At 40.0% G+C, this 24,748-nt stretch overlaps 1 protein-coding gene across 1 annotated transcript in view; it reads left to right on the top strand.

Moving 5' to 3' along the window:
* The window catches only part of LOC127451833 (SWI/SNF-related matrix-associated actin-dependent regulator of chromatin subfamily D member 3), a 43,603-nt gene that overhangs the window by 5,326 nt on the left and 13,529 nt on the right, over positions 1–24,748 (top strand). Inside the window, exons 2-5 of the mRNA XM_051716807.1 lie at positions 10,244–10,449; positions 22,647–22,689; positions 23,439–23,561; positions 24,526–24,648. Of these exons, the coding sequence (XP_051572767.1) occupies positions 10,244–10,449; positions 22,647–22,689; positions 23,439–23,561; positions 24,526–24,648 (495 nt within the window). The remainder of the gene's footprint in view (positions 1–10,243; positions 10,450–22,646; positions 22,690–23,438; positions 23,562–24,525; positions 24,649–24,748) is intronic.

Below are 24,748 nucleotides of genomic sequence, written 5' to 3'. Positions count from 1 at the left end.
GCACAAGCCAGTAATTGTTTAACACTATTTAAAGGACTATTGAAATGTTCACTTTTGTTATTTTGATGACTCTGATAGATACTTCCATATTCCTCTATACCTGTTATATTTGATGATTTCTCCCATTGGGCCAGGTTTTACTGTATGAACGTAATGTAAGACCAGTATACTATGACAAACAGAGACAGCAGACATCTGAGTGCATCTGGCAACCCATCAGAATGACAGAGAAAATGCTTGGCTGCAGCATTCAGGGAATAGCAGAAATATCACATCTGCAATCGTCTGGCCCTATCACATGCTAAATATCTCATTGTAAGTCTTTGTCTCTCGTTACCCTGCAACTCAATGCTCCCTACATTATTTCACAACAGTAGAGTCTTAAATCATTAGTGTACTAAATTACAGACATAACAGAACTCAAACCCACTTGAGGTACATCATTAGTGCATACATAACAATCACTTCCTTTTGATGAATTGCAGCATTAAAGTAATATTCTGGGTTCAGTACAAGTTAAGCTCAAGACAGCATTTGGGGCATAATGTTGATTACCATAAAAATGTATTTGGACTCCCTTCGTTACAATGAGACACTTACAATGGATGTGAATGGAGCCAATTTTTGGAGGGTTTAAAGGCAGAAATGTGAAGCTTGTAATTTTATAAAAATATTCCTTACATTCATTCTTCTGTTAAAACTTGTGTATTATTTGAGCTGTAAAGTTGTTTCTCCCAGATGCTATTGAAATTTAATCTAAGCACATATGCAACATGTCAAGCAGAATTATCCGTTATTTTAGTGGATTACCTGTATTAAAGGAGCTTCAGGTGTTCATGCTTTTCACCTGTGTTGATTTCAGACACACTAAAAATGATCTGTGAAGCTCTTGTGATTATGTATGTATCTGCTTTTTTACATTAACCGATCAGACGGTTATTTTATTTTAAAGCCGCTCGTAACGGCAAAGTTTAAACTCTTGTTTTAGCGCAGCGGTTGATTGACAGTCGAGGGGCGGTGCTGCACTGCTGCTGGGACGGATTAGCGTTTACACCTCAAATCCGATGTGGTCATATACGTTTTTGACCTCATTCTTATTTGGTTTTTGTGATCCGATCACAAAACGTTTTAGACCCCGTTTAGACCTGTATTTAGGACTGACCACATGCATCTTAAAACCAGGTGGAAATGGGTTCTTTTAGGACTTAAAGAGTTCTTCTTAATTGCTTATTCTGTTATAATTTAAAGGAATATTCTGGGCTTGATACATGTTAAGATCAATCGACAGCATTTGTGGCATAATGTTGATTACCAAGTCAAGTCATTTTTATTTGTATAGCACTTTTCACAACACACATAGTTTCAAAGCAGCTTTACAGAAAATCATGCATTTAACAGAAAATTAAACTCTAATATCTATAAAGTCTTAGAGTCATTATTGTGTAGTTTGATTAAATAAGATTGTAAATTGTGTATACAAATAAATAATTAAATAATAATTGTACTTAGAACCTCAGTGAACAAGCGGAAGGCGACTGTGTCATGGAGCACAAAACTCCATAAGATGTTGGTTAATGGAGACTCACCGTCTGGACAAAGCCAGACTCACTGTGGGGGCTAGTTCCCCTCTGGCTAAACAGCATGAATATAATACCAATGTTAGTTATTTGTGTGCAGTTCAAGTCATGGTTTAAAATTAGTTAACTAAGTAAGTGTTAAGGGCCAGTGTTTAAACAAAGATTTTGTATGAACTGTAAGATTAATGAATAAAGGCTTTTGTTGGCAATTAATTGATAATCTATGTATTCCATTTTAAGAGTATAGTCCATCATTAGACCAAGGTGATTCAGGGAGAGATCAGTGAGGTGCATCGCAGTTCAACCGGCAGGTCATTTTGGGGAGGTCTATCCTAAGTCCAAGGTACATGCAGTGGCATATGAAGTATCCCTTGTCTTATGGTTGGAGTTGGCATCAGTTCACCCCCTGAAGTCCATCGTAATATACTGAAGTGATGTCTGGCTGGCACTGACTGCATTTAGTCGTCATCACTCAGAGACACGTATCAGTGGTGTCTGACACCAAGCAGGAATGGAGCTGGATCCGGCCAGCTCTGATAACCTCGAGATATGAATCCCGAGGTTGAAACAGGGAAACAAATAGAATAATATAAGCGTAGATGCCATTACATTTTTTGCAGAGTTATAGATCATGATAAATGTTTCTGGTTCCGGCAGACCTAACTAAAGCAGCCTAATTGTGAGTTAATGGAGCTAGACCATTCAAAGTACATAGTTAACAAAATTTTAAAATTAACATGTAATTTAACAGGTAGCCAATGTAACAATGATAAAATGGGGCTAATATGATCATATTTCTTGGTTCTAGTCAGCACTCTGGCTGCTGCATTTTAAACCAGTTGAAGTTTATTTATTGAACTTGTTGAATATCCTCCCAGTAATGCTTTACAATAATCTAGTCTTGAGGTCATGAACGCATTAATTAGATTTTCGGCATCAGCAACAGAGAGCATGTGTCGTAACTTAGCAATATTTCTGAGGTGGAAGTATGCTGTTCTACAAACATTGGAAATTTGATTTTCAAAGTACAGATTGGTATCAAATATAACACGCCAGTTCTTTGCTGTAGAACACGATGTAACAGTACATCCATCGTGAGTCAATTTATATTTTAGCAGCTTATTTTTAGAGGTTTTTGGTCCAATAATTAGTTTTGTTAGAATTAAGTAGAAGGAAATTTCTGGCCATCCAATCTTTGATTTCATTGATACACTCTGCTAATTTGGAGAATTGTGAAATTTCGTTGAGTATCGTCCAGGGGAAGCATATATAAGGAGAAAAGCAGAGGCCCTAAAACTGATGCCTGTGGCACTCCATACTTGACTTGTTTGATTTGACAATTCCTTGTTTACAGACAAAGTGGTAACGGTCTGCTGAATAGGACCTAAACCATGCTAATGCAAGTCCACATATGCCAGCATAATTCTCAAGCCTATTCAAGAGATTGTTGTGATCTATGGTGTCGAAGGCAGCACTAAGATCTAAAAGCACTAGAAGAGAAATGCTGCCACAATCAGATGATAAGAGCAAGTCATTTGCTACTCTGATAAGTGCAGTCTCTGTACTGTGATGGGGCCTAAATCCTGACTGAAATTGTTCATAGACAGTATACTATTTCTCAGTAGAAATGAACATATTTGGGAGGACACTACCTTTTCTAGTATTTTCAACATAAATGGGAGATTTAAAATCGGTCTATAATTAGCCAATTCTCCAGGATCAAGCTGTGGCTTCTTAAGCGGTTTGATAACTGCCATTTCTTGGGATATGTCCTAAGGATAGCGAGGAGTTAATAATATTAAGAGGTTCTGAGATTACAGGGACTATCTCTTTTAAGAGCTTAGTTGGAATTTGATCTAACATGCATGTTATGGCTTTTGGTGTTTCGATAAGTTTTGTTAGCTCTTCATGACCTATGACAGCGAAGGATTGAAGTTGCTCGTGATGAAAATTATGAGACACTGTTTTCTGAGGTGCTGTGACAGTTGATTGCATAGTTCCAATTTTTTTCTGATGATTCCAATTTGATCAGTTAAGAAATGAATGAAATCATTACTATTGTGCTGCGACGGAATATCTGGTTCGGTCAAGTCTTTATTTCTAACCAATTTAGCCACAGTACTGAATAAACACCAGGATTGTTGTGGTTATTTTCTGTGAGTTTGCAAAAATATGCTGACCTGGCAGCTTTTAGTGCCTGTCTATAGCTACAAACACTATCCTTCCATGCACCGCGAAATACCTCTAATTTTGTATTTTTGCACTTGTGCTCCATATTCTGAGCTGCTCTCTTGAGAGTGTGAGTGTGATCATTGTACCATGGTGCAGGGTTTTTTTTTTCTTTAATTTTCTTTAATTGTAGGGTGGCAACATCATCAAGAGTGCTAGAGAAGACTGTATTTATATTTTCTTTTATTACTTCAAGTTCTTCTAGACTTTTTGGCTTACTGAGTTTGAGATAATTCTGGAAGATTATTACTGCAGCTATCTTTAGTGGTCAAAAGAATAGTTCTACCTGAAAAATAGCGTGGTGTAGATTGAGTGACATTAGCTGATCGCAGCATACAAGAGACGAGGTAATGATCTGAGATATCATCGCTCTGCAGCATCAACTCCATATGACAGAATTAAATCCAGCATATAATTATGGCGATGAGTTGACCCTGTCACATTTTGTCTGACTCCAAGAGAGTGGAGAATATCGATAAATGCTAATCCCAGTGTGTCATTTTCATTATCTATGTGAATGCTGAAGTCACCAACAGTTAAAGCTCTATCCACATTAACTACTAGGTCTGATATAAAATTTGCAAATTCACCAAGGAAATCTGAGTAAGGTCCAGGTGATCTACATACTGTAGCAAGGGCAAAAGATGACAGCGATTGTTTTATTTTTTTATTTTTATCTGACGGTGTCACATGAAGCATTATTAGTTCAAAAGACTTAAACTTATATCCTGTCCTCTGATTAACACCAAAAACTTCACTGTAGATTGCAGCAACACCTCCTCCTCGACCTTCAGACGAGGCTCATGTTTATTACAATAAGCTGGGGAAATAGATTCATTTAAACTAATATATTCCTCTGGTTTAAGACAGGTTTCAGTCAAACAGAGTGCATCCAAACTATGATCTGTAATAATTTCATTTACAATTAGCGCTTTGATTGAAAGAGATCTAATGTTTAGTAGCCCTATCTTTATATGAGGTTTATCTTACAATTTTTTGTTATTTTCAAGTTTTACCTCAATCAGTTTTTTTCTAAATGATTTAGTGAGGGGTTTGTGTTTGGTAGTTTGGATAACAAACACAGTATCTATGTGTTGTAGTTTATGTGACCTGTGTGATGTCTCAAAGCAGCTAGCAGACGTTCGGATTAACCAGTTTGTCTGCTTCCTGACCTGGGCCCCAGTTAGTCAAATACTATCACTATTAAGACTATGAGACAAATTATTAGAGAGGAGAGCAGCACCTTCCCTGGAGGAATGGAGTCTGTCTCTCTTTAGCAGGTCAGGTCTACCCCAAAAATTCTTCAATTGTCTATAAATCCTATGCTATTCTCCGGACACTACTCAGACATCCAGCCATTCAGTGACACTAATTTACTATAAACCTCGTCACCACGACAAGCAGGGAGGGGCCATAGTATATTACAGTGTCTGACATTGTTTTTACAAGTTCACACACCTCTTTAACATTTATCTCTAGTGATCTCCGACTGGTGAAGCCGGACATCGTTAGTGCCGACATGAATAACAATTTTAGAAAATCTACCTTTAGCTTTAGCCAGCACTTGTAAATTTGATCTGATGTCAGACACCTGAGCCCCTGAAATGTATTTAACAATAGTGCCTGGAGTCTCAATTTCCATGTTCCTTACAATAGAATCTCCTATAACAATGGCGCTTTCAACATGAGAATGGGGAGAATCGATTGGAAACCCTAACAGAAACAGGAGAGTGATGTTGCTTTGCTGAGCATGTATGCCGCTGAGACGTCACCCAAACGCCCTGCTGCAGGGGCTCTACAGCCGGAACCAAAGTGTGTGTGTTGCTCGCTGTACTACCCGCATCCGAAACGGTATCTACTGGCTTCTCTTTCTCACTGACCTCCACTAGCGTTCGGATGCGTGCCTCTAACTCATTAAACTTCTCTGTCAGCCTGACTAATTCCTTACATTTATCTCTTGTAAAGCCCTCACTGCTGACGGATGAAGTTATAGTAAACTGGCTATAGTGGCATGCAATGCAGGAAGCAATAACATGAGCGGATGCCATGACTTACCGCACTTGTTTGCTGTTGTTGTTATGGTTGTTCTTGAGTGGCGAGGGTTTGAGATTGATGTGAATCCTTCACGCAATTGTTTGCTGTTGTTGTGTTGGTTCCTGATCAGCAGATGTTTGAGATTGATGCAATAATCTGTGTAAAACACAGAGGACAAAACGAATGCATGCAGTCAAAATGCGGGATGTAGACAAGCAGAAGAAAGGAAAGAAAACGGTGCGTGCAGTAATATGTTGAAACAGTAGAAATGCGGGGGTGGGGGGAAGAGAAGCACGTGGTAAAAGGGCAAAAGATAAAAAGATGAACGTAGAGGAATAAGCAATGCTAAGTAGGCTAGCAAGCTACATACAAACAGACTCATGCAGCATGCCAACATGCCAGCAGCAACCGGAACAGGAAACAGCTCCCGAACAGGAAAACCTATCTCCTTTTCTTTAAATAAAGCAAAACTGGGTTACTTTGCATTTACAATGGAAGTGAATGGAATTAATTTAAATGCTTATATAAAATGTATACAGTTGAAATCAGAAGTTTACATACACCTTAGCCAAATACATTTAAACTCAGTTTTTCACAATTCGTGACATTTAATCATAGAAAACATTCCCTGTCTTAGGTCAGTTAGGATCACTACTTTATTTTAAGAATGTGAAATGTCAGAATAATAGTAGAGAGAATTATTTATTTCAGCTTTTATTTCTTTCATCACATTCCCAGTGGGTAAGAAGTTTACATACACTTTGTTAGTATTTGGCAGCATTGCCTTTAAATTGTTTAACTTGGGTCAAAATGTTTTGGGTAGCCATCCACAAGCTTCTCACAGTAAGTTGCTGGAATTTGGCCCATTCTTCCAGACAGAACTGGTGTAACCGAGTCAGGTTTGTAGGCCTCCTTGCTCGCACACGCTTTTTCAGTTCTGCCCACAAATTTTCTATCAGAATGAGGTCAGGGCTTTGTGATGGCCACTCCAATACCTTGACTTTGTTGTCCTTAAGCCATTTTGCCACAACTTTGGAGGTATGCTTGGAGACATTGCCTATTTGAAAGACCCATTTGTGACCGAGCTTTAACTTCCTGGCTGATGTCTTGAGATGTTGCTTCAATATATCCACATAATTTTCTTTCCTCATGATGCCATTTATTTTGTGAAGTGCACCAGTCCCTCCTGCAGCAAAGCACCCCCACAACATGATGCTGCCACCCCCATGCTTCACGGTCGGGATGGTGTTCTTCAGCTTGCAAGCCTCACCCTTTTTCCTCCAAACATAACAATGGTCATTATGGCCAAACAGTTCAATTTTTGTTTCATCAGACCAGAGGACATTTCTCCAGAAAGTAAGATCTTTGTCCCCATGTGCACTTGCAAACTGTAGTCTTTTTATGGTGGTTTTGGAGCAGTGGTTTCTTCCTTGCTGAGCAGCCTTTCAGGTTATGTCGATATAGGACTCGTTTAACTGTGGATATAGATACGTACTTGTCTTCCTGTTTCCTCCAGCATCTTCAGAAGGTCCTTTGCTGTTGTTTTAGGATTGATTTGGACTTGTCACACCAAAACACGTTCATCTCTAGGAAACACAATGCATCTCCTTCCCGAGTGGTATGATGGCTGTGTGGTTCCATGGTGTTTATACTTGTGATCTATTGTTTGTACAGATGAACATGATACCTTCAGGCATTTGGAAATTGCTCCCAAGGATGAACCAGACTTGTGGAGGTCCACAATTTTTTTTCTGAGGTCTTGGTTCTTTTCATTTTCCATAATGTAAAGCAAAGAGGCACTGAGTTTGAAGGTAGGCCTTAAAATACATCCACAGGTACACCTCCAATTCAGTACACCTCCTATCAGAAGCTAATTGGCTAATTGTCTAAAGGCTTGAAATTATTTTCTGGAATTTTCTGAGCTGCTTAAAGGCACAGTTAATTTAGTGAATGTAAACTTCTGACCCACTGGAATTGTGATATAGTCAATTAAAAGTGAAACAATCTGTCTGTAAACAATTGTTGGAAAAATTACTTGTGTCATGCACAAAGTAGATGTCCTAAATTACTTGCCAAATCTATAGTTTGCTAATATTAAATCTGTGGAATGGTTAAAAAATGAGTGTTAATGACTTCAACCTAAGTGTATATAAATTTCTGACTTCAACTGTAAGCTTCATATTTCTGCCTTTAAACCCTCCAAAAATTGGCCCCATTTTCTTCTATTGTAAGTTCCTCACTGTAACCTCGATTTTTTTTTTCTTTTTTTTCTTTTTTAAGAAAAAGAAGGACGAGTCAAAATTACATTTTGTGGTAATAAACATAATGCCACAAATGATTGAGCTTAACGAATATTTCTTTAATTTTATAAAAGCTGACTAATGTGGTGTTACATTACCTCAAAACCCTCAAATTGAATGTTCTGTCATTATTGCTGCAGTATCTGACTCTTTAATCTGTTCTCTGAACACACCTTTGTTTTTTTTATATGACTCGAATTATTCTTAATGAGCCTATTGTCCTCTAATTCTGACTTTATTAAGAAAATATTTACCAAAGATTGGCTTTGCACTCAGAGTGTACAATTGCTCAAGTACATTTTTCTATTTTTGGCTCATTTGAGTTTCTCTTACCTGCCCTTTTGACCACTCTTTGTGTGTTTGCTTTGTCACTTCAAGCCATACCTTTGACATGCTCTCAAATTGCCTGTTCAATTTTACTGCCAGCACCATGATCCTAACCCTGACTATGGCTTCTCTGAGTGGCATCACTAAAGAATATCCTTTCTTACATCCCTCTCTGGTGCTGTGTATTATCATTGCTTTCTTCTTTTAGAGAAGTTGTTGCCTCCTCCATTTCCATTACTCCTTTGAAACTTTCATCCATCAATTTTATTGCCTTTACAGCCATCAGGACTGTCACTCTCAATAACATTTTAATTTTTCTTGTCTTTGCAGGCACATTTTTACCCAGTAGCTTGCAAGCTATACAGCATTATGTTGTGACTATTTAAGGATGCAACTTTCCTACCAAGACAAAACAAAAAAGGTCATTAAGGACATTGTTTATTAAAGGATTATAGTGCAATCTGTAATAATAGCATAGGCATATTAACCAAATTACAGTTTTCCCTCTAAACCCTAAACAGCATTTCTTCCTACAGATAATAAGATTCTCCTTATCTTACCCTGCAGCTATAATTTTATTTTTACTTCATATCATTATTCAAAATATTTTCTGATTACATTAGCAGCTCACCTGAAGAGCCTGAAGTGTTTTTTGTTTTCATGTCACATTTCAGTGCAGCTAAATTCCACGTGAATATCACTTTCGTATATCACTACTTGTATTGAAGAACTACATTTGATATACCAAATTCCATAGTTGTTACAATCCTGATTTATTAATCTATTAGCTTGTTCACTTTTTATATGTTCCTTAATAAATATTTAATATATATATATATATATATATATATATATATATATATATATATATATATATATACATATATATATACATATATATATATATATTGCTTTTTAATCGGTTCCCTTCAGTGGTTGCTTCTTTATGTTTTTTATGTTATTTTTCCATAATGAAAATCATGGTTCATTCTAATTTAATTATCTAAATTACATTTGGGAAAAGGTTAACATTCACTAACACTTAAAAAAAAGATTTAAATAACAAGTTTACGAGTCAAACACACACCACCTGTTCTCAGGAGAGAATTTGACACAGATGTGAGGGTGACAAGATTGTAGGTTTACTGTATCAGAGTCATTTGTTCCTTGTCCTGATATGTTTTATGTGTGGACTGTTGCCTGTGGTGTCACAAGTGTTGAGCAATTTGTGCTTGTGTGTGTGCAGTTGCTGGTTCTGTTAAGGAAAGTAACAGCTGCTTTATTAGTTGGTTAGGTCTAACTTGTAAGTGGTATTATTCTAGATCTTTACCTTGACCAAACTTTTCATAAAAACAAGAACTTGCATTAAATTCACAGGATTTCACATATGTGCACATATTCATTATTAGTTAATATTCTGTATCTACTTATAATTGTTCACTGCATTATACTGTATAATCTAGTTTACAGTTCTTAGAGCAGAAAATGTAAATGTCTATGTAAATTTGTGGTGGTTTAGTGGTTAATGGGGTGCAAGGTTGCTGGTTTGATCTCTGTGATTCATGAACCATTACCATTGTGCCCACCGTTGAGCCACTTAAGTCACTTAATCGCAGGTTGTTCCAGGGGAGCTGGCATTGGAATGTGTTTATATGGCATCATTGTATTAAAGTTGCAGAAACCAATTCCACTGGCCCTTTGTTGTAGCAATAAATGAAGATTTTATTCTTTTCTTATGCCTGTTTTTTTAAATTATTATTATTATTATTCTTTCAGCGACCTGGCATGCCATCAGGAGCAAGAATGCCTCACCAGGGTGCACCAATGGGACCTCCTGGACCACCATATGGAGGAAGCCCCGCTGTCCGGCCTGGACTTACCAATCAGGCCATGGAGACCAGCCGCAAACGACCTGCTCCTTCACAGCAGCAGATCCAACAACAACAACAGCAGCAGCAGGCTGTACAGAATCGAAACAGGAAGTGAGTATAATATGACCCCCTAATAACCCCAACCTGGAAACCTAGGAGCCCTCATGATAGTATAGAGGATTTTGTCATACCAAAAACTGGAGAACTTGAAATTATTGACAAAGGAAAATTTAACCCTGGGTTAACATTGTTTTGTTATCCTCCCAACCGTGCTCTGGAGCAGGGCTTCATATCCCAGAATTAAAACGATGCCAACTCCTTGTAATAGGTTCAAAGGAAGGAGGAAGCGGGAGGTGGCGATTCCACTCAGGAATGTCAATAACAATAACTTGTTTGCTTAAAAGTGCAATGTTGCAGCTTCAGTTCAAACTCAAATAGCTCAGATAAGCACATGGAATCGGCCAACACACACAAACAGCTTCTCAGCTGGGCTCTCTCTCTCAACTGCCACTGTCTCCTCTCCTTAAAAGCCCCAATCACTCCTCACTGAAACACAAGACAGGTGGCAATCATTTTCCACTCATCTCCCCCGCTTCACTCTCCACAGCACGGCGCTCGGCATGCTCTCACTTCCACATACCCACACCGCCCGACTCAGGCCGGGGCATCATCTGGTCTGCCACCGACTCCTGGGACAACACAGCCCCCAACCCCCTGTCCGATTGATCCGTCTGTAAGACAAAAGGGAGAGAGAAGTCAGCGGAAGGTAACAGTGGACCACCTCAGAGTGCGGCTTTTACTTGTAAGAAAGCCTGTTGGCACAGCTCCATACACTGGACTGGTCTGGTGCTCCCTTTTTAGTGAGATCAGTCAGCGGGCAGGTGACATCCGAATAATTAGGCACAAACCTCCAATAATAGCCAGTCAACCCCAGGAACTGTCTCACCCCCTTTTTGGACTTGGGCCTCAGACAAGTTGCAATGGCTGCAGTCTTATCAATTTGGAGGCGCACCTGTCCATGACTTAAGTGGAAGCCCAGATACCGTACTTCCACCCTCCCAATTGCACACTTCTTTGGATTAGCCGTGAGCCCCGCCTGCCTCAGCAACTTCAGGACAGCCCTCAGATGCTGGATGTGCCGCTGCCAATCATTGCTATAGATGATGATAACATCCAGATAGGCAGTGGCATATGCAGCGTGTGGGCGAAGGACCTTGTCCATGAGCCGCTGAAACGTCGCTGGGGCCCCAAACAAACCGAACGGAATCGGAACGAATTTGTTTAAGCCAAACAGAGTGGAAAAGTCCATTTTTTTTCTCGTAACATGGGAGTCCAGGGAATCTGCCAATATCCCTTTGTTAAATCCAGTGTTGAATAAAAACGAGCCGCACCCAACCGATCGAGCAGTTCGCCCTCAATTCCTCCCACACTACCTTTTTGTTGTGTTCGGGTAAACGGTAGGGACAACTGCGTACCACTACCCCTGGGAATGTTTGGATATGGTGCTATATGAGACTCGTATGCCCAGGAAGAGGCGAGAACTCATCGGAGAATTCTCCTTGCAACCTGGCAACCTCTGCGATTTGGGACGGTGAGAGGTGGTCTCCACAGGGAACCAGGGTGACTCAATTGTTGATTTTTAAACTCACCTCCAGACTGAGCTCCTCCCTCCCTGGGACCACCGTCACCAAAATCACGGGGACCACCCCTATCCATAGTTTTAAGAGGTTAAAGTGGTAAATCTGACGGGCTCCGCCTCTATCCATACGCATTACCTCATAATCAACTTCCTGACTCGCCGTGTGACCTCAAAGGGCCCTTGCCACTTTGCGAGTAATTTAGAGCTTGACATGGGTAGTAATTAGGGGTGTAACGGTACACAGAAGTCACGGTTCGGTACGTACCTTGGTTTTTGGGTCACGGTTCGTTACGAGTTCGGTACAACAGGAAAAAGCAACAAATCCCAAATGCTAGGTTTCTTTTCATTTATTTTGAACAGACAGTAGTGCAAATTACAGTTTGTTCCGCCTAGTGACATTTAGTCCCCCCTGAGGTAGTTGGTACAGTACAGCCTCCTTTAGTGTATTAAGCACTAAGCAGTAAACAGAATGCACTCTTGCATAGGCCATATTTTTTTGTAGGGTTGATAAAAAATAAAAGGTATTTGGTCACAATCAGCTACAAAACTGAAAAGCATATCTTGTGTTTTAAAAGTACAAAATAAAAAAATAAAACTTGTGCATTAGGAGAAGCCATTCTTGATTTGGGTTGGTGCATAGATGGTCTCTTCTTCTTCTGCTCTTTTTCCTGTTGTGGCGGTTAGCAAACAGCATTGCATTACCGCGCGCGCCCCCTTCTGGATTGGACTGGATTGCCTGTGACTAACTCAGATGTATTCTTTGTCTGAGTGCATGCACCGAACCATGACGTCAGTACCGTGATGGTTCGGGATGAATACATGTACCGTTACACCCCTAGTAGTAATACAAGGACTTTATCTCCCTGTGTAAATTCCCGTAGCCAAGCCCCCCTGTTATACAGCCAGGATTGCCGTTCTTGAGCCTGTAGCAAATTCTCCTGTGATAGCTGCCCCAGTGTGTGGAGTTTTGCTCTCAGGTCAAGAATGTATTGAATTTCCCTCATGACATCTAAGACACCGTGAGGCTTATGCCCATACAATAATTCAAACAGGAAGAATCCCATGGAGGCTTGTGGAACTGCGAATAACAGGGGTTCAAGCCATTTATCCCAACTCTGAGCATTTTCGTGCACAAACTTACAAATCATATTCTTCAAGGTTTGATTAAACCGTTTGACCAAGCCGTCCATTTGCGGGTGATACATGATTGTCCGAATCGATTTAATAAATAATAATTCGTACAGTTTGTGTAGTGTACGTAACATTAAAGTAGTGGCTTGGACAGTGAGGATTTCTTTTGGAATCCCCACTCAGGAGATTATTCTGAAGAGTGCCTCCATAACACTATGTGCTGAAATGTTGCATAGAGGCACTGCTTCTGGATATCGCATTGCGTCGTCCACCAGAACAAACACAAAGTGATGGCTGCGTGCCGTCCGCTCTAATGGCCCGACTAGGTCCATACCAATTCTTTAGAAGGGGACCTCGATCAAAGGAAGCGGGCGCAAAGGCGCTCTTTGGGTGGCCAGTGGCTTCACCAGCTAACATTCACGGCATGCCGCATACCACCTGTGAACATCTTTCTGAATGCCCAGCCAATAGATACGGACCATTAGACAGTTTAGTGTTTTTTCTCACCCTAAGTGCCCCGCCATCGGATTACGATAAGCCGTCTGGAATAACATTTCCCGATGGCTCTTCGGTATCAACAACTGGGTTGTATCTTCTTTTCCCTGAGCGTCCTGCGTCACTCGATACAACCGATCATTTAAAAATAGAAAAGTACAAATATGCAAGTGCATTGTCTGGCCGGAGGCATGCCTCAGGGTCTCGTCTCGCATCTGCTCCAGAGGGAAATCCCCATCAGGGAAACCTCTAAGTGCTGGGGAAGCTGGGGCTTTCCCCTCCCTTGCATCATCCTGACACGGAACTGACACAGATAGCCCAGGTTCCGCCTCCCAGCCAGCGAATCACACACCACACACGATACACTTTGGTGCAGGACCCATCTGCACGTAAACCCCCCAATAATGACTGAAATGCGGGCCAATTTGTACCCAAAATCAGCGGATGGGTGAGACAAGGACTAACCACCACCTCTATTCTATATTTTTGCCCCTGAAATTGAATAGACACAGGCACTAAGGGATATTCATGAACGTCCCCATGCATACACCTTCACCTTCATGATGTACCCAAAGCCTCCTGTTGAACCAAGCATTGGTGAATCGAGGATTGATTACAACCTGAATCCACCAAGGCTTGATATGTACCCCCTTGAGGTATCAGGTATCTTGTATGTCCCTGCTCAGCTGGAGGAGAGAGAGAGAGAGAGAGAAAGCTTGGCCGTCTCCCGGATGCGCCGTCAAGTGGTCCTTAGCCAGGTGGACTGCATCCTCCAGCAATGTCGGGTGGTGGCACCGGACCCAATCCGCGGTCCTTTTGGGCATCCAATTGATGAACTGTTCCAGCACCACCAAGTTGACAAGTCCCTCTGCGTCATGGTCCTCCGCTAGCAACCACCTCCGGCAGGCATCCCGGAGCTGCTGAGATAATGCGAATGGGTGGCCAAATTCCTCATAGGTCAGCGCCCGATAGCGCTGCCAATGTTGTTCGGGGTTCCGACCAACCCGCTGTAGGATGGCCCGCTTCAGGTCTGGGTACTCCAGCAGGTTAGCTACTGGCAATTGATCCATGAGCTGTGCCTCCCCTGACAAAAGCGGCAGCAGGCGGACCACCCATTGCATCTGGGGCCAGCCCTGGGGATCCATCTTGGCCAGTGTGATTTACGGTGAGGGTCCCGTGGCTGATGACGTTGCTGGAGTGCCCCGTGGCAGCCAACTCTGAAACACCCACCGGTCCTCTGCCTGGGCTTGCAGGAGCGCCTAGAAACGTTGTTCCTGTTCCTCTCTAAGCTCCAGGAGGGCCTGGTGTTGAGTCTGATGGATGCCAGTGAGGGTCTTGATGAATTCCGCCAATGGTGAGGACTCCATGATGACGTATCTTCCTCAATCCTGGGTTTCGGCACCAGTATAATAGGTTCAAAGGAATGAGGAAGCGGGAGATGGCGATTCCACTCAGGAATGTCACTTTTTATTAAACAAAACAAAAACTTGTTCGCTTAACAGCGCAACGGTGCAGCTTCAATTCAAACTCAAATAACTCAGGTAAGCACACGGCATCAGCCAACACACACAAACAGCTTCTCAGCTGGGCTCTCTCTTAGCTGCCGCTGTCTCCTCTCCTTAAAAGCCCCAATCACTCCTCACTGAAACACAAGACAGGTGTTAAACATAGGTGGCAATCATTTTCCACTCATCTCCCCCGCTTCACTCTCCATAGTGCTGCGCTCGGCCATGCCCTTGCTTCCACGCTCCTTTTTAAAAGAAAGAATAAAATGTTGATTAACCATGGATTTAAAAAATATGTTATCCCAGGGTTAGTTTGAAAAGTCATTTACAGTCTTGAAGGTGTTTCATTGCATCGAGTTTGGAAGCTGTTCCATACTAGTATACACACGTGTTTGAAGTTACCATAAAAACAGCATGAGGGCTGTTACTATGAAAACACGCATACACCTGCTATGCAGGCAATTTATTAGATTTCTATAATTTATAGTACAGAACTTCAGCTTTTCAAAAAATGGCAAACAGCTGTTAGCAATGAAATGGTTATGGCTGTATTGATGTAGATTTACATTTTTGTTATAAATTTTTGTTGCATTGTATGGATATAAACACATCGTACATCTATAAAAATATCTTGGTTTGTGTTACGCAGAAGTCATGCGAGGTTAAGATGGAACAAGGTTGAGTAAATGATGAGAGAATTATAATTTTTGGGTGAACTTTTCCTTTAAGTAGTCTTCTCTCTATCAGATACAAATCTATTAGCCTTGTTTTGCATCCTTGTTAAGATGTTTTTTCTTATGACGCAATGGTACCTTTTGTTGGCTGTTGTTAGCAGAAGATTGATGTGATTTGCAATGGCCCCAAAAAGTATTTGGACACTTACACTTAAAGAGTTTTGAATGTCATTGCATTAGATAACAAATCAAACCAAGTGGCATTTATTTTAAAGAACAATGGCACAAGCACACTTTGCAAGCAAAAAATAAAAAATGTTAAATGATCAAACAATATGTACTGACAATAGAGGTCACCCCATGCAAGGGGCAGACGTGTGAGCGACGAGCTCTGCGCACTTTACTAAATTTTTTATTATTCTCATGTTATAATCTGGTGAATTTTAATACACCCAGTTACACATTTGCTCTTTGACGCAAAACATGGCAAAGAAGTCAAAATCCTCGGGCTCTGGAGACATTAAAAGACACTTACGTGTTCAGGATGAAAGCCCCGACAGGCCTACAGACCGGGGACTCGTTTTGGATGGCACGGCGGGAGAAGGAATCCAGTGTCTGTTGTCCAACATGTCGGTGATGTTTATGAAGATTCTTGCTGACTTGGAGGATCTCGCTGTAATACGTCGATCGATTACGGCGATGGAAATAAAATTCTCTGAGCTAGTTAAAAGAGTGACTGATGTTGAGAGATGAATCGATTTTCTGGAATCTTCAGAGAGGGAATTAACTGCTAATCCGCCCGCGACCAAAGTTGATTTGGAACATCTCCTTGAAAAGCTTGAAGATCGCAGGAATAATGTTCAAATTGTTGGAATTCCTGAGCATGAGGAGGGCAGAGATATGGTGAAATTCCTAGATTCCTAGAGTTTTTCCCGAGTCTGCTCAACATAACAGGCCACAAGCTGGAAATCGAGTGAGCTCACAGAGTCCCAGCTCACAGATTTGCTGAGGGAGACAGGCCAGGACCGATTCTGGCCAGATTTCTGAGATCATCTGATAAAGATCTTGTGTTGCGCCAGGCAAGGAGCAAAGGAAAGCTTTCTTGGAAGAACCATTTTCTTTTTCCCGGACTTTGCGAAGTCACAGAAGTCACGGTTGTTCTCTTCTGAGAGAAACGCGATCGGTTCAAGGAATATAAGAAACTCTTACATCGGCAGAAGGTCTCGTTTGCTCTGATGTTTCCGGCCAAACTGAGAATAGAAACAAAGGTCGGTCGCAAAGTATTTACATGTCCCAATCAGGCAATGTCTTTTATAGAATCACTGGCTGAGTAAACCGTTGAATGTTTCTCATGTGAGTGGGTCGACTCGCTGTACGTACTCTTGAGGAAGCTGGGCGACATTTTGGGGTTTTTGTGTTGGCTCCGCCGTGCGGCTGGAGCTTATTTTGTGAATAAAACTTTTCCTTAAAGAAACTTTTGCATTGACGGAAGATTACTTTTGCATTGAAGTTCCCGGCCAGTTTGAGAGTGGACACTACGGATGACCGCAAAATATCTACAGGCTCACACAAAAGATGTCTTTTATAAAGTTGGTGGATTATGTAAGTCATGGTATAAACTTTTATGCGGCCTCCGAGTGAATTGACTCGACCATCCGGGGAACTGGGATGCCGGTTTTGTTTCTTTTTGTGTTGGCTCCGCCTAGCAGCTGGAGCTTGTTCTGTTGAATAACACTCCTTTGGAACAGCTGTGGATTAATCTGTTCGTTCTTCGTGCTTATTCCTCCTGCTGGCTGTAGTTTGTTTTGTTGAGTTTTTTTACGGGACATTGGAATGATTACGTCATCCGTTGAACTCATAACAGCCGGCTCACTGAACATATCTGAATGGTTTTATATTAGCTGGAATTTGTTTTGTGGAAGATCACACTTTTGAGACAGTTGTGTGAATGAATCTACACATTCTTTGTGTTCATTCTTCCTATTGGCTGGGGTTTATTTTACAAAGTATGTGATTCTCAGCTGATGTAATTCTTGTCAGTACATATTGTTTTTTTTTAATTTTTTTATGATTAACATTTTTTATTAATTCAACCATTAAATATCAATAGCAGAACACACATATACAGAATCAATATATAACCCCCACTATCCCCCCAAATCCCCCACCCGACCCCCAACAACACCCCAGTGGTCACACAACCATAGACACACAACAAAAATAAATAAATAAATAAAATAAAACAATTTCTATTTATTTATTTATTAATTTATTTATTTATTTTTATTGTGTGTCTATGGTTGTGTGACCACTGGGGTGTTGTTTGGGGTCGGGTGGGGGATTTGGGGGGGATAGTGGGGGTTATATATTGATTCTGTGTGTTCTGCTATTGATATTTAATGGTTGAATTAATAAAAAATGTTAATCATAAAAAAATTAAAAAAAAACAATATGTACTGACAAAAATTTGACACATATCAAACTTAAACTTTAGGGGAACTGACTTCATTCTCTCCAGTTTTTTAAAAGTAATTTCAAAAGTGGCTTAGAAAAGTGAAGTTAGTTCTAAGGAAATGTCAAGCATCATTTGTTTGCATGCCACTTGTTTTGATATGTTGCTATCTTTGCAATGAAATTCATACATTTTTACATGTGGTTTAAATTCTCAAATACTTTTTTGGTGCCACTGCACTGTAGCTTCCCATTGGTGGAACGCTTTGTGCGTTACAGGCGCTATCCCTAAACCTGCACCTAACCATAACCTCTTATTTACAGTATATCACAATTGTAGCTCTTACCACCCTCATTCTCTTTTACTTATGTTTAATCTTCTCTACAGTTTAGTTTTTGTAGAATTCCTCTGTTTTTAATGTCACTTGTTTGTAACTGAATGAACTGAATCTCTCTAGAGATACCTTTGTATTATGACTGTTGTAGAACCAAGCTGATCTTTGGAGTTTTTAGTCTACTGGCAATTTATCTGACAGTACTGTATTCTAAGGGAAAGGCACTATTCACTGTTGTTTCATTAATATAAGGGCTGTCGATTTATTGCATTAGTTCAGTTTGTTAGGAATGTAAGGGATATAATCATTTGGGTGTTATCCCAAAATAAACCCCGGTGATTAGGACCCCGTTGCAAAGCCAAGAAGTAGGAAAGATGACTCCCGGTCTGATACATCTTAATCCCCGGATGTGCGGTTTTTACTCAGACCGCTTGATGGCGCCATTGATCAGAATCGAGTATTCCAGAAACCAGTGTAATAAATAAAAAATAACGCGTTAAATATCTACGCAATTAATCATGTCCCCAGACCTTAATAAGGAACATTCCTACCATCGGAGCAACTCAAGCTTGAAGTACCACCTGTTTTCAGCAGGGGGCAGTAAGCGAAACTCTATCAGTTTAGGCAACGCACAGCTGTACAGACAAGAAACCACACTCGGGCTTGCTTGACGCTAGCAACAGCACAAGATGAGGATGGACGTGTTCTTGCTTTCAAAAACAGCTGGACAGAGCACAATTCCGAATGCAGGGATCTCAAAAATTGCTTTTCTAAGTTTCAAACTACATTTAAGATGACACAGCGACATGAAAAAAAAACTGTGTTTATGACATGAAGCAACCAAAGTAAGATGCTCCAAAAGCTCCTTGGAAAAGCCCTGTTAATAAATATACCTCTGTTGGCCAATGATAGGCTTATGTTCAATAATGTGGAACTAAACAATATATTGTCTTCTAAAGCCACTTTTTGTTTTGTCTTATCAATGCTTTACTAGTGTGTCACAATAATGTAATGCATTTTAATTATTGGAATTATTATATATATACACTGACAGCCAAAAGTTTGGAATAATGTACAGATTTTGCTCTTATGGAAAGAAATTGGTACTTTTATTCACCAAAGTGGCATTCAACTGCAGAACAACTGCAAACTCAGTACCCTCTAATAAAGGACCCTTCCAAATGCCATCAACTCATAGGAAGCCTGTGGGATTTCCTGGACCCAATGAGATGCCAGGGAGGCAGATGGATATGAGAGAGGCCCAATCAGATCCCACACTTGGATCAAAGTAGGAGTTTATTCTGCTGCATGATGGATTTCACACGTTTTGATCCCACCCTTGTCCCAGGCCTTGACCCCCTTACCCCAGCACATTCCCCTGAGTACATCTTGTTTCCAAAGACTAATGGCGTTTATCTCTAACAAGTATTTTTGTCCCCTTTACCCTCTGATTTACCACAAGCTTGTTTGTACAGCAGTTTTATTTCAGTTATAGATGGGCTGATGTCAGTCTGTTAGACCTAATGCAATATTTGAGTCTGATGCAAGAGTAGATCTGGCGTAACTTTACCCACTCACAAGGTGCATGGATTATATCAACAGGAGTGAAGTAGAGGTATCCAGCAACACTTTATTTGAATTTAAATGTAGTAAAAGAAACCAACTCATTTCTGCACATAGGCCTTCGTCAGGGTTAAAATAGAAAGTACAAAACATACAGTACATATTTAAAACAGCTTTGACAAATTACAAATAAGAAATGCACACTTAGACAACCAATCAATTTGACTGTGGAATTAAAAATACCTAAAATAATAAAATAATTTCATCTTTTGTTTATTTTTTTTAATTTATTTATTTTATGTACAGTAATTTCAAATCAGATGATTGCAACATGCTCCAGAAAAGTTGAGACAGGGGCAATTTAAGACTAATAACAATTTGACGAGTTAAAATAACAAGGCAATGTGAAACTGGAGATGTTAAACAGGTGAGGGAGTCGTGTCAGTAAGTAAGGAGCCTCCAAAAGCAAGAGCAAGGATCATTCGAGACTTGTCAATTTGCCAACAGATGCTTCAGCAAATAATCCAACTCTTTGAGAACAATGTTCCCCAAAGACAAATTGGAAGGATTTTGGGCATTTCACCTTCTACAGTGCACAATATAGTTAAAAGATTCAAGGAATCTGGTCAAATCTTAGTGCGTAAAGGGCAAGACGAAAACCACTTCTGAATGCACGTGATCTCTGATCCCTCAGACATCACTGTCTTAAAAAAAAAAAAAATCATTCATCTGTAATAGATATCATGAACATGGGCTTGGGATTACTTTATAAACCTTTACGTTAGTCAACACCATTCGCCGGCCTTTACTATGCAAAGCAGAAGCCCTACATCAACACTGCCCAGAAGTGCTGCCGACTGTGTTTTTTGGTCCGATGAGTCCACATTTCAAATATCTTTTGAATAACACAGCCGTCGTGTTCTCCGGGCCAAAGAGGAAAAGGACCATCCAAGCTGTTATCAGCGTCAGGTCCAAAAGCCAGTGTCTGTATGGGCCAGGGGTGTGTCAGTGCCCATGGCATGGGTAACTCTCACATCTGTGAGGGCACCATTAATGCAGACAGATATGTACAAATTCTGGAGCAACATCCAGCACCGTCTTTTCCAGGGACGTCCCGGAATTTTCAGCAGGACAACTTCAAACCACATACTGGCCAAATAAGCAGAGAGTGCGGGTGCTAGATTGGCCTGCCTGCAGTCCTGACCATCTCCAGTTGAGAATGTGTGGTGCATTATGAAGCGCACAATACGGCAACAAAGACCCCATACAATTGTGCAGCTGAAGACCTGCATAATGGATGAATGGGGGAAAAATTCCACATTTTAAACTTAAACAACTTGTGTCTTCAGTGCCTAAATGCTTAATAAGTGTTATTAGAAGAAATGGTGATGTTTCACAGTGGTAAACACTCGACTATCCCAACTTTTTTAGAGTGTGTTGCAATCATCTGATTTGAAATTACTGTGCAAAAAACAATGAAATTCACAAGGTAAAACATGTTGTAGTGCTTTCAATATAGCAAAGGGTGAATATAATTTACAAATCACTCCTCTTTGTTTTTATTGTCATTTTGCATACTGTCCCAACTTTTTGGGAATTGGGGTTGTAATTTTAAAATTTAGCATGGATGTGCATGCATGTCCTGTTGCATGGCATGATGGGAGATTTCATATGTGAGAGATTGTCTTACACTTGAATCTTTATCTTCATATTTAGGTAATAGGATAAATATACTGAGCTAGTGGTCAAGGAAAACCTATATGTGCTCGTATAAAATGCGTTGTACTAAGATCAACACTTACTATAAGAAACCATTAATTTTAGCTGTAGTAGTTCTTCGGTAGTTCAAAAGGATTTCTTTTGGAATATCACAGACATATACGGATATAAAATACCCTGTTCTACGTTTCCCTGATATTCTTACTGTGTTTGTATGTGCTGTTGTATTTTTAAGATGCTCCGTTATTCAGCTTTTGAATGTACTAACTTATTCCTAGTTGGGGGAAAGGAACACAAGCTGTTCCACACAACTGTCAAAATGTTATAGTGTGCATTACTCTTCACACAGTATACTTCAATGTAGTCAATAGGGCCTGTATGATTATTTGTTTTTACAGGTAATACAATGTACAGCTCTCTGAACTAGCAGTGTTTGCAACGATGCACAAACATACACACAATACAACCATATTGACACACCTGACTGCACTCCATGTTCAGGTCCTGTGAATCTGTGCTGCATGCTAAGCTTGAACTTTTGAAGTTAGAGCAGCATATTAGTAATGTTCTCTGTGTAAATGGTTGCCAACACCATCTGGGCTGGCAACACACACACACACACACACACACACACACACACACACACACACACACACACACACAACCAGCTTTCCCGCATTCTGGACCAGCCCCAGAATTTTAGCAGATGTCCTGGGTGCTGTCAGTCTCCATAGTAACATGTTGGATTTTTTTCTGCCTTTTTCACTCTGTTTCCCCTTTCTCCCTCTTTCTGCAGTGCCAAGAGGAGGAAGATGGCTGATAAAATCCTTCCACAAAGGGTGAGTACAAGATCAGAGCCTTTTCATTGTTTTTATTGTTTTGGCTGGTTTAATGTTAATGTGTGCAAATGTGCAATGAATAAAGATGCAAGGGTGTGTGTGTGTATGTTCTCTCTCAGCCTTTTAGAGAGGTGGAATTCACAACCAAGCATGGGATACAATGGGCAGAAATGTTCTGGAAGGCTCATTGTTACTGTACTTAGACAATACAGATAGACTCTACAACTAAAAGCAGGGCATTTTCAAAAAATACATTATCTGGAGAATATCTCAGATTCACAGGTTTATCTTAGTCTTATATTTCACATATTGCAATATATATATATATATATATATATATATATATATAAATAACTAGTACTAAACCTTATGATAGCGAAAGGTTCATGGTGATGTTGGTTTCAATCCATTATTTGTAATTTACTGAAGTAGGGTTTAAATATGTTCTTAATGGATAATTCTATTCACACTGTTCTTTTTATAGTCATTGTGTCCCTATGAGGTGGTTCTGTTTGATAAGTGCTATCAGCCCATATAGATACAGCTGCAGTAGAGACGCCAGACACATTAGTCATTATAAAAATTAAAAACAAATTTGGTCTATCATCAACGGAATCCTCAGCAGAGCCAAGAGAGTCAAATAACTAAGATTGTTTCGAATGCCTTAACAAATTAAATTTTCCTCCTTTTTTGTTTAATTTTTTTTTTACATTGTCTAAAAAAGTTGTTTCATTGAATTTCTTCATCAGATTCGTGAGCTCGTTCCAGAATCCCAGGCATATATGGACCTGTTGGCATTCGAGCGCAAATTAGACCAGACCATAATGCGCAAACGCGTGGACATCCAAGAGGCACTTAAGAGGCCCATGAAGGTATTCCTCATCGTGATATTTAAAAAAAATTATATTGAAAAATTATTGAAAAATATTCTTTCATGCTGTGTTTTTAATCAATTAAAAAATTATCTTAAATGATCCTTTAGTGTATGACAGACCATTTAAAAGGCCTTTAGGAAAAAGGTTCTTTCCAAAATTGCCTGGTGGAACTTTGTGAGAAATATTTTACATTGACAATACTGCTTGAATTAAACATAGGATAAGACACCAAACAACTAAAATGAGCAGAAAATGTGCTGTATATTGTTATTCAGAGTGCCTAGCTTCAGCAACAGAGCACTTTTACCTAACATGATGCATCTGTTGTCACACCTTAAAGGGATAGTTCTCCCAAAAAATGATAATGTTCTCATCATTTACTCGGCCTCATGCCATCCCAGATGTGTATGATTTTCTTTCTTCTGCAGAACACAAAGATTTTTGGAAGAATATTTCAGCTCTGTAGATCCATACAGTGCAAGTGAATGGAGGCCAGAACTTTGAAGCTCCAAAGATAATGAAAATGTGAAAGTGAAAGTGGAGATTTACAGTAAAAAGGGACTTAAGTATTTATCTGTTTCTCACCCACACCTATCATATTGCTTTAGAAGACATGGATTTAACCTCTGGAGTGGTATGGATAACATTTATGTGGCCTTTATATGCTTTTTGGTGCTACAAAGATCTGGTCACCATTCACTTGAATTTTATGGACCTACAGTGCTGAGATATTCTTCTAAAAATCTTTGTTTGTGTTCAGCAGAAGAAAGAAAGTCATACACATCTGGGATGGCATGAGGGTGAGTAAATGATGAGAGAATTTTCATTTTTGGGTGAACTATCCCTTTAAAAGTATGAACATGCTAATATCATCTTGAGAATAGGATGAAAATAAAAACTCAGGTACACAGAGGCCTTGGTTCTCAAATTTTGTTCATTGGTCTTCTTTTTCTATTTTTAGCAAAAGCGGAAACTGCGTCTCTACATTTCTAACACTTTCAACCCTGCCAAGCCTGATGTAGAGGACTCTGAAGGCAGCATTGCGTGCTGGGAGCTGCGTGTGGAGGGCAAACTGCTGGATGATGTAAGTTAGATTTACATTTAAATTTAGTAATTTAGCAGACGTTTTGATCCAAAGTGACTTACAAATGAGAAACATAAGCAATTTGTCATATAAAATCTAA

The sequence above is a fragment of the Myxocyprinus asiaticus genome, chromosome 2 (assembly GCF_019703515.2).
Source record: "Myxocyprinus asiaticus isolate MX2 ecotype Aquarium Trade chromosome 2, UBuf_Myxa_2, whole genome shotgun sequence".
In the NCBI taxonomy this organism is placed as follows: domain Eukaryota; kingdom Metazoa; phylum Chordata; class Actinopteri; order Cypriniformes; family Catostomidae; genus Myxocyprinus; species Myxocyprinus asiaticus.
This window is presented reverse-complemented; position numbering and strand designations above follow the sequence as displayed.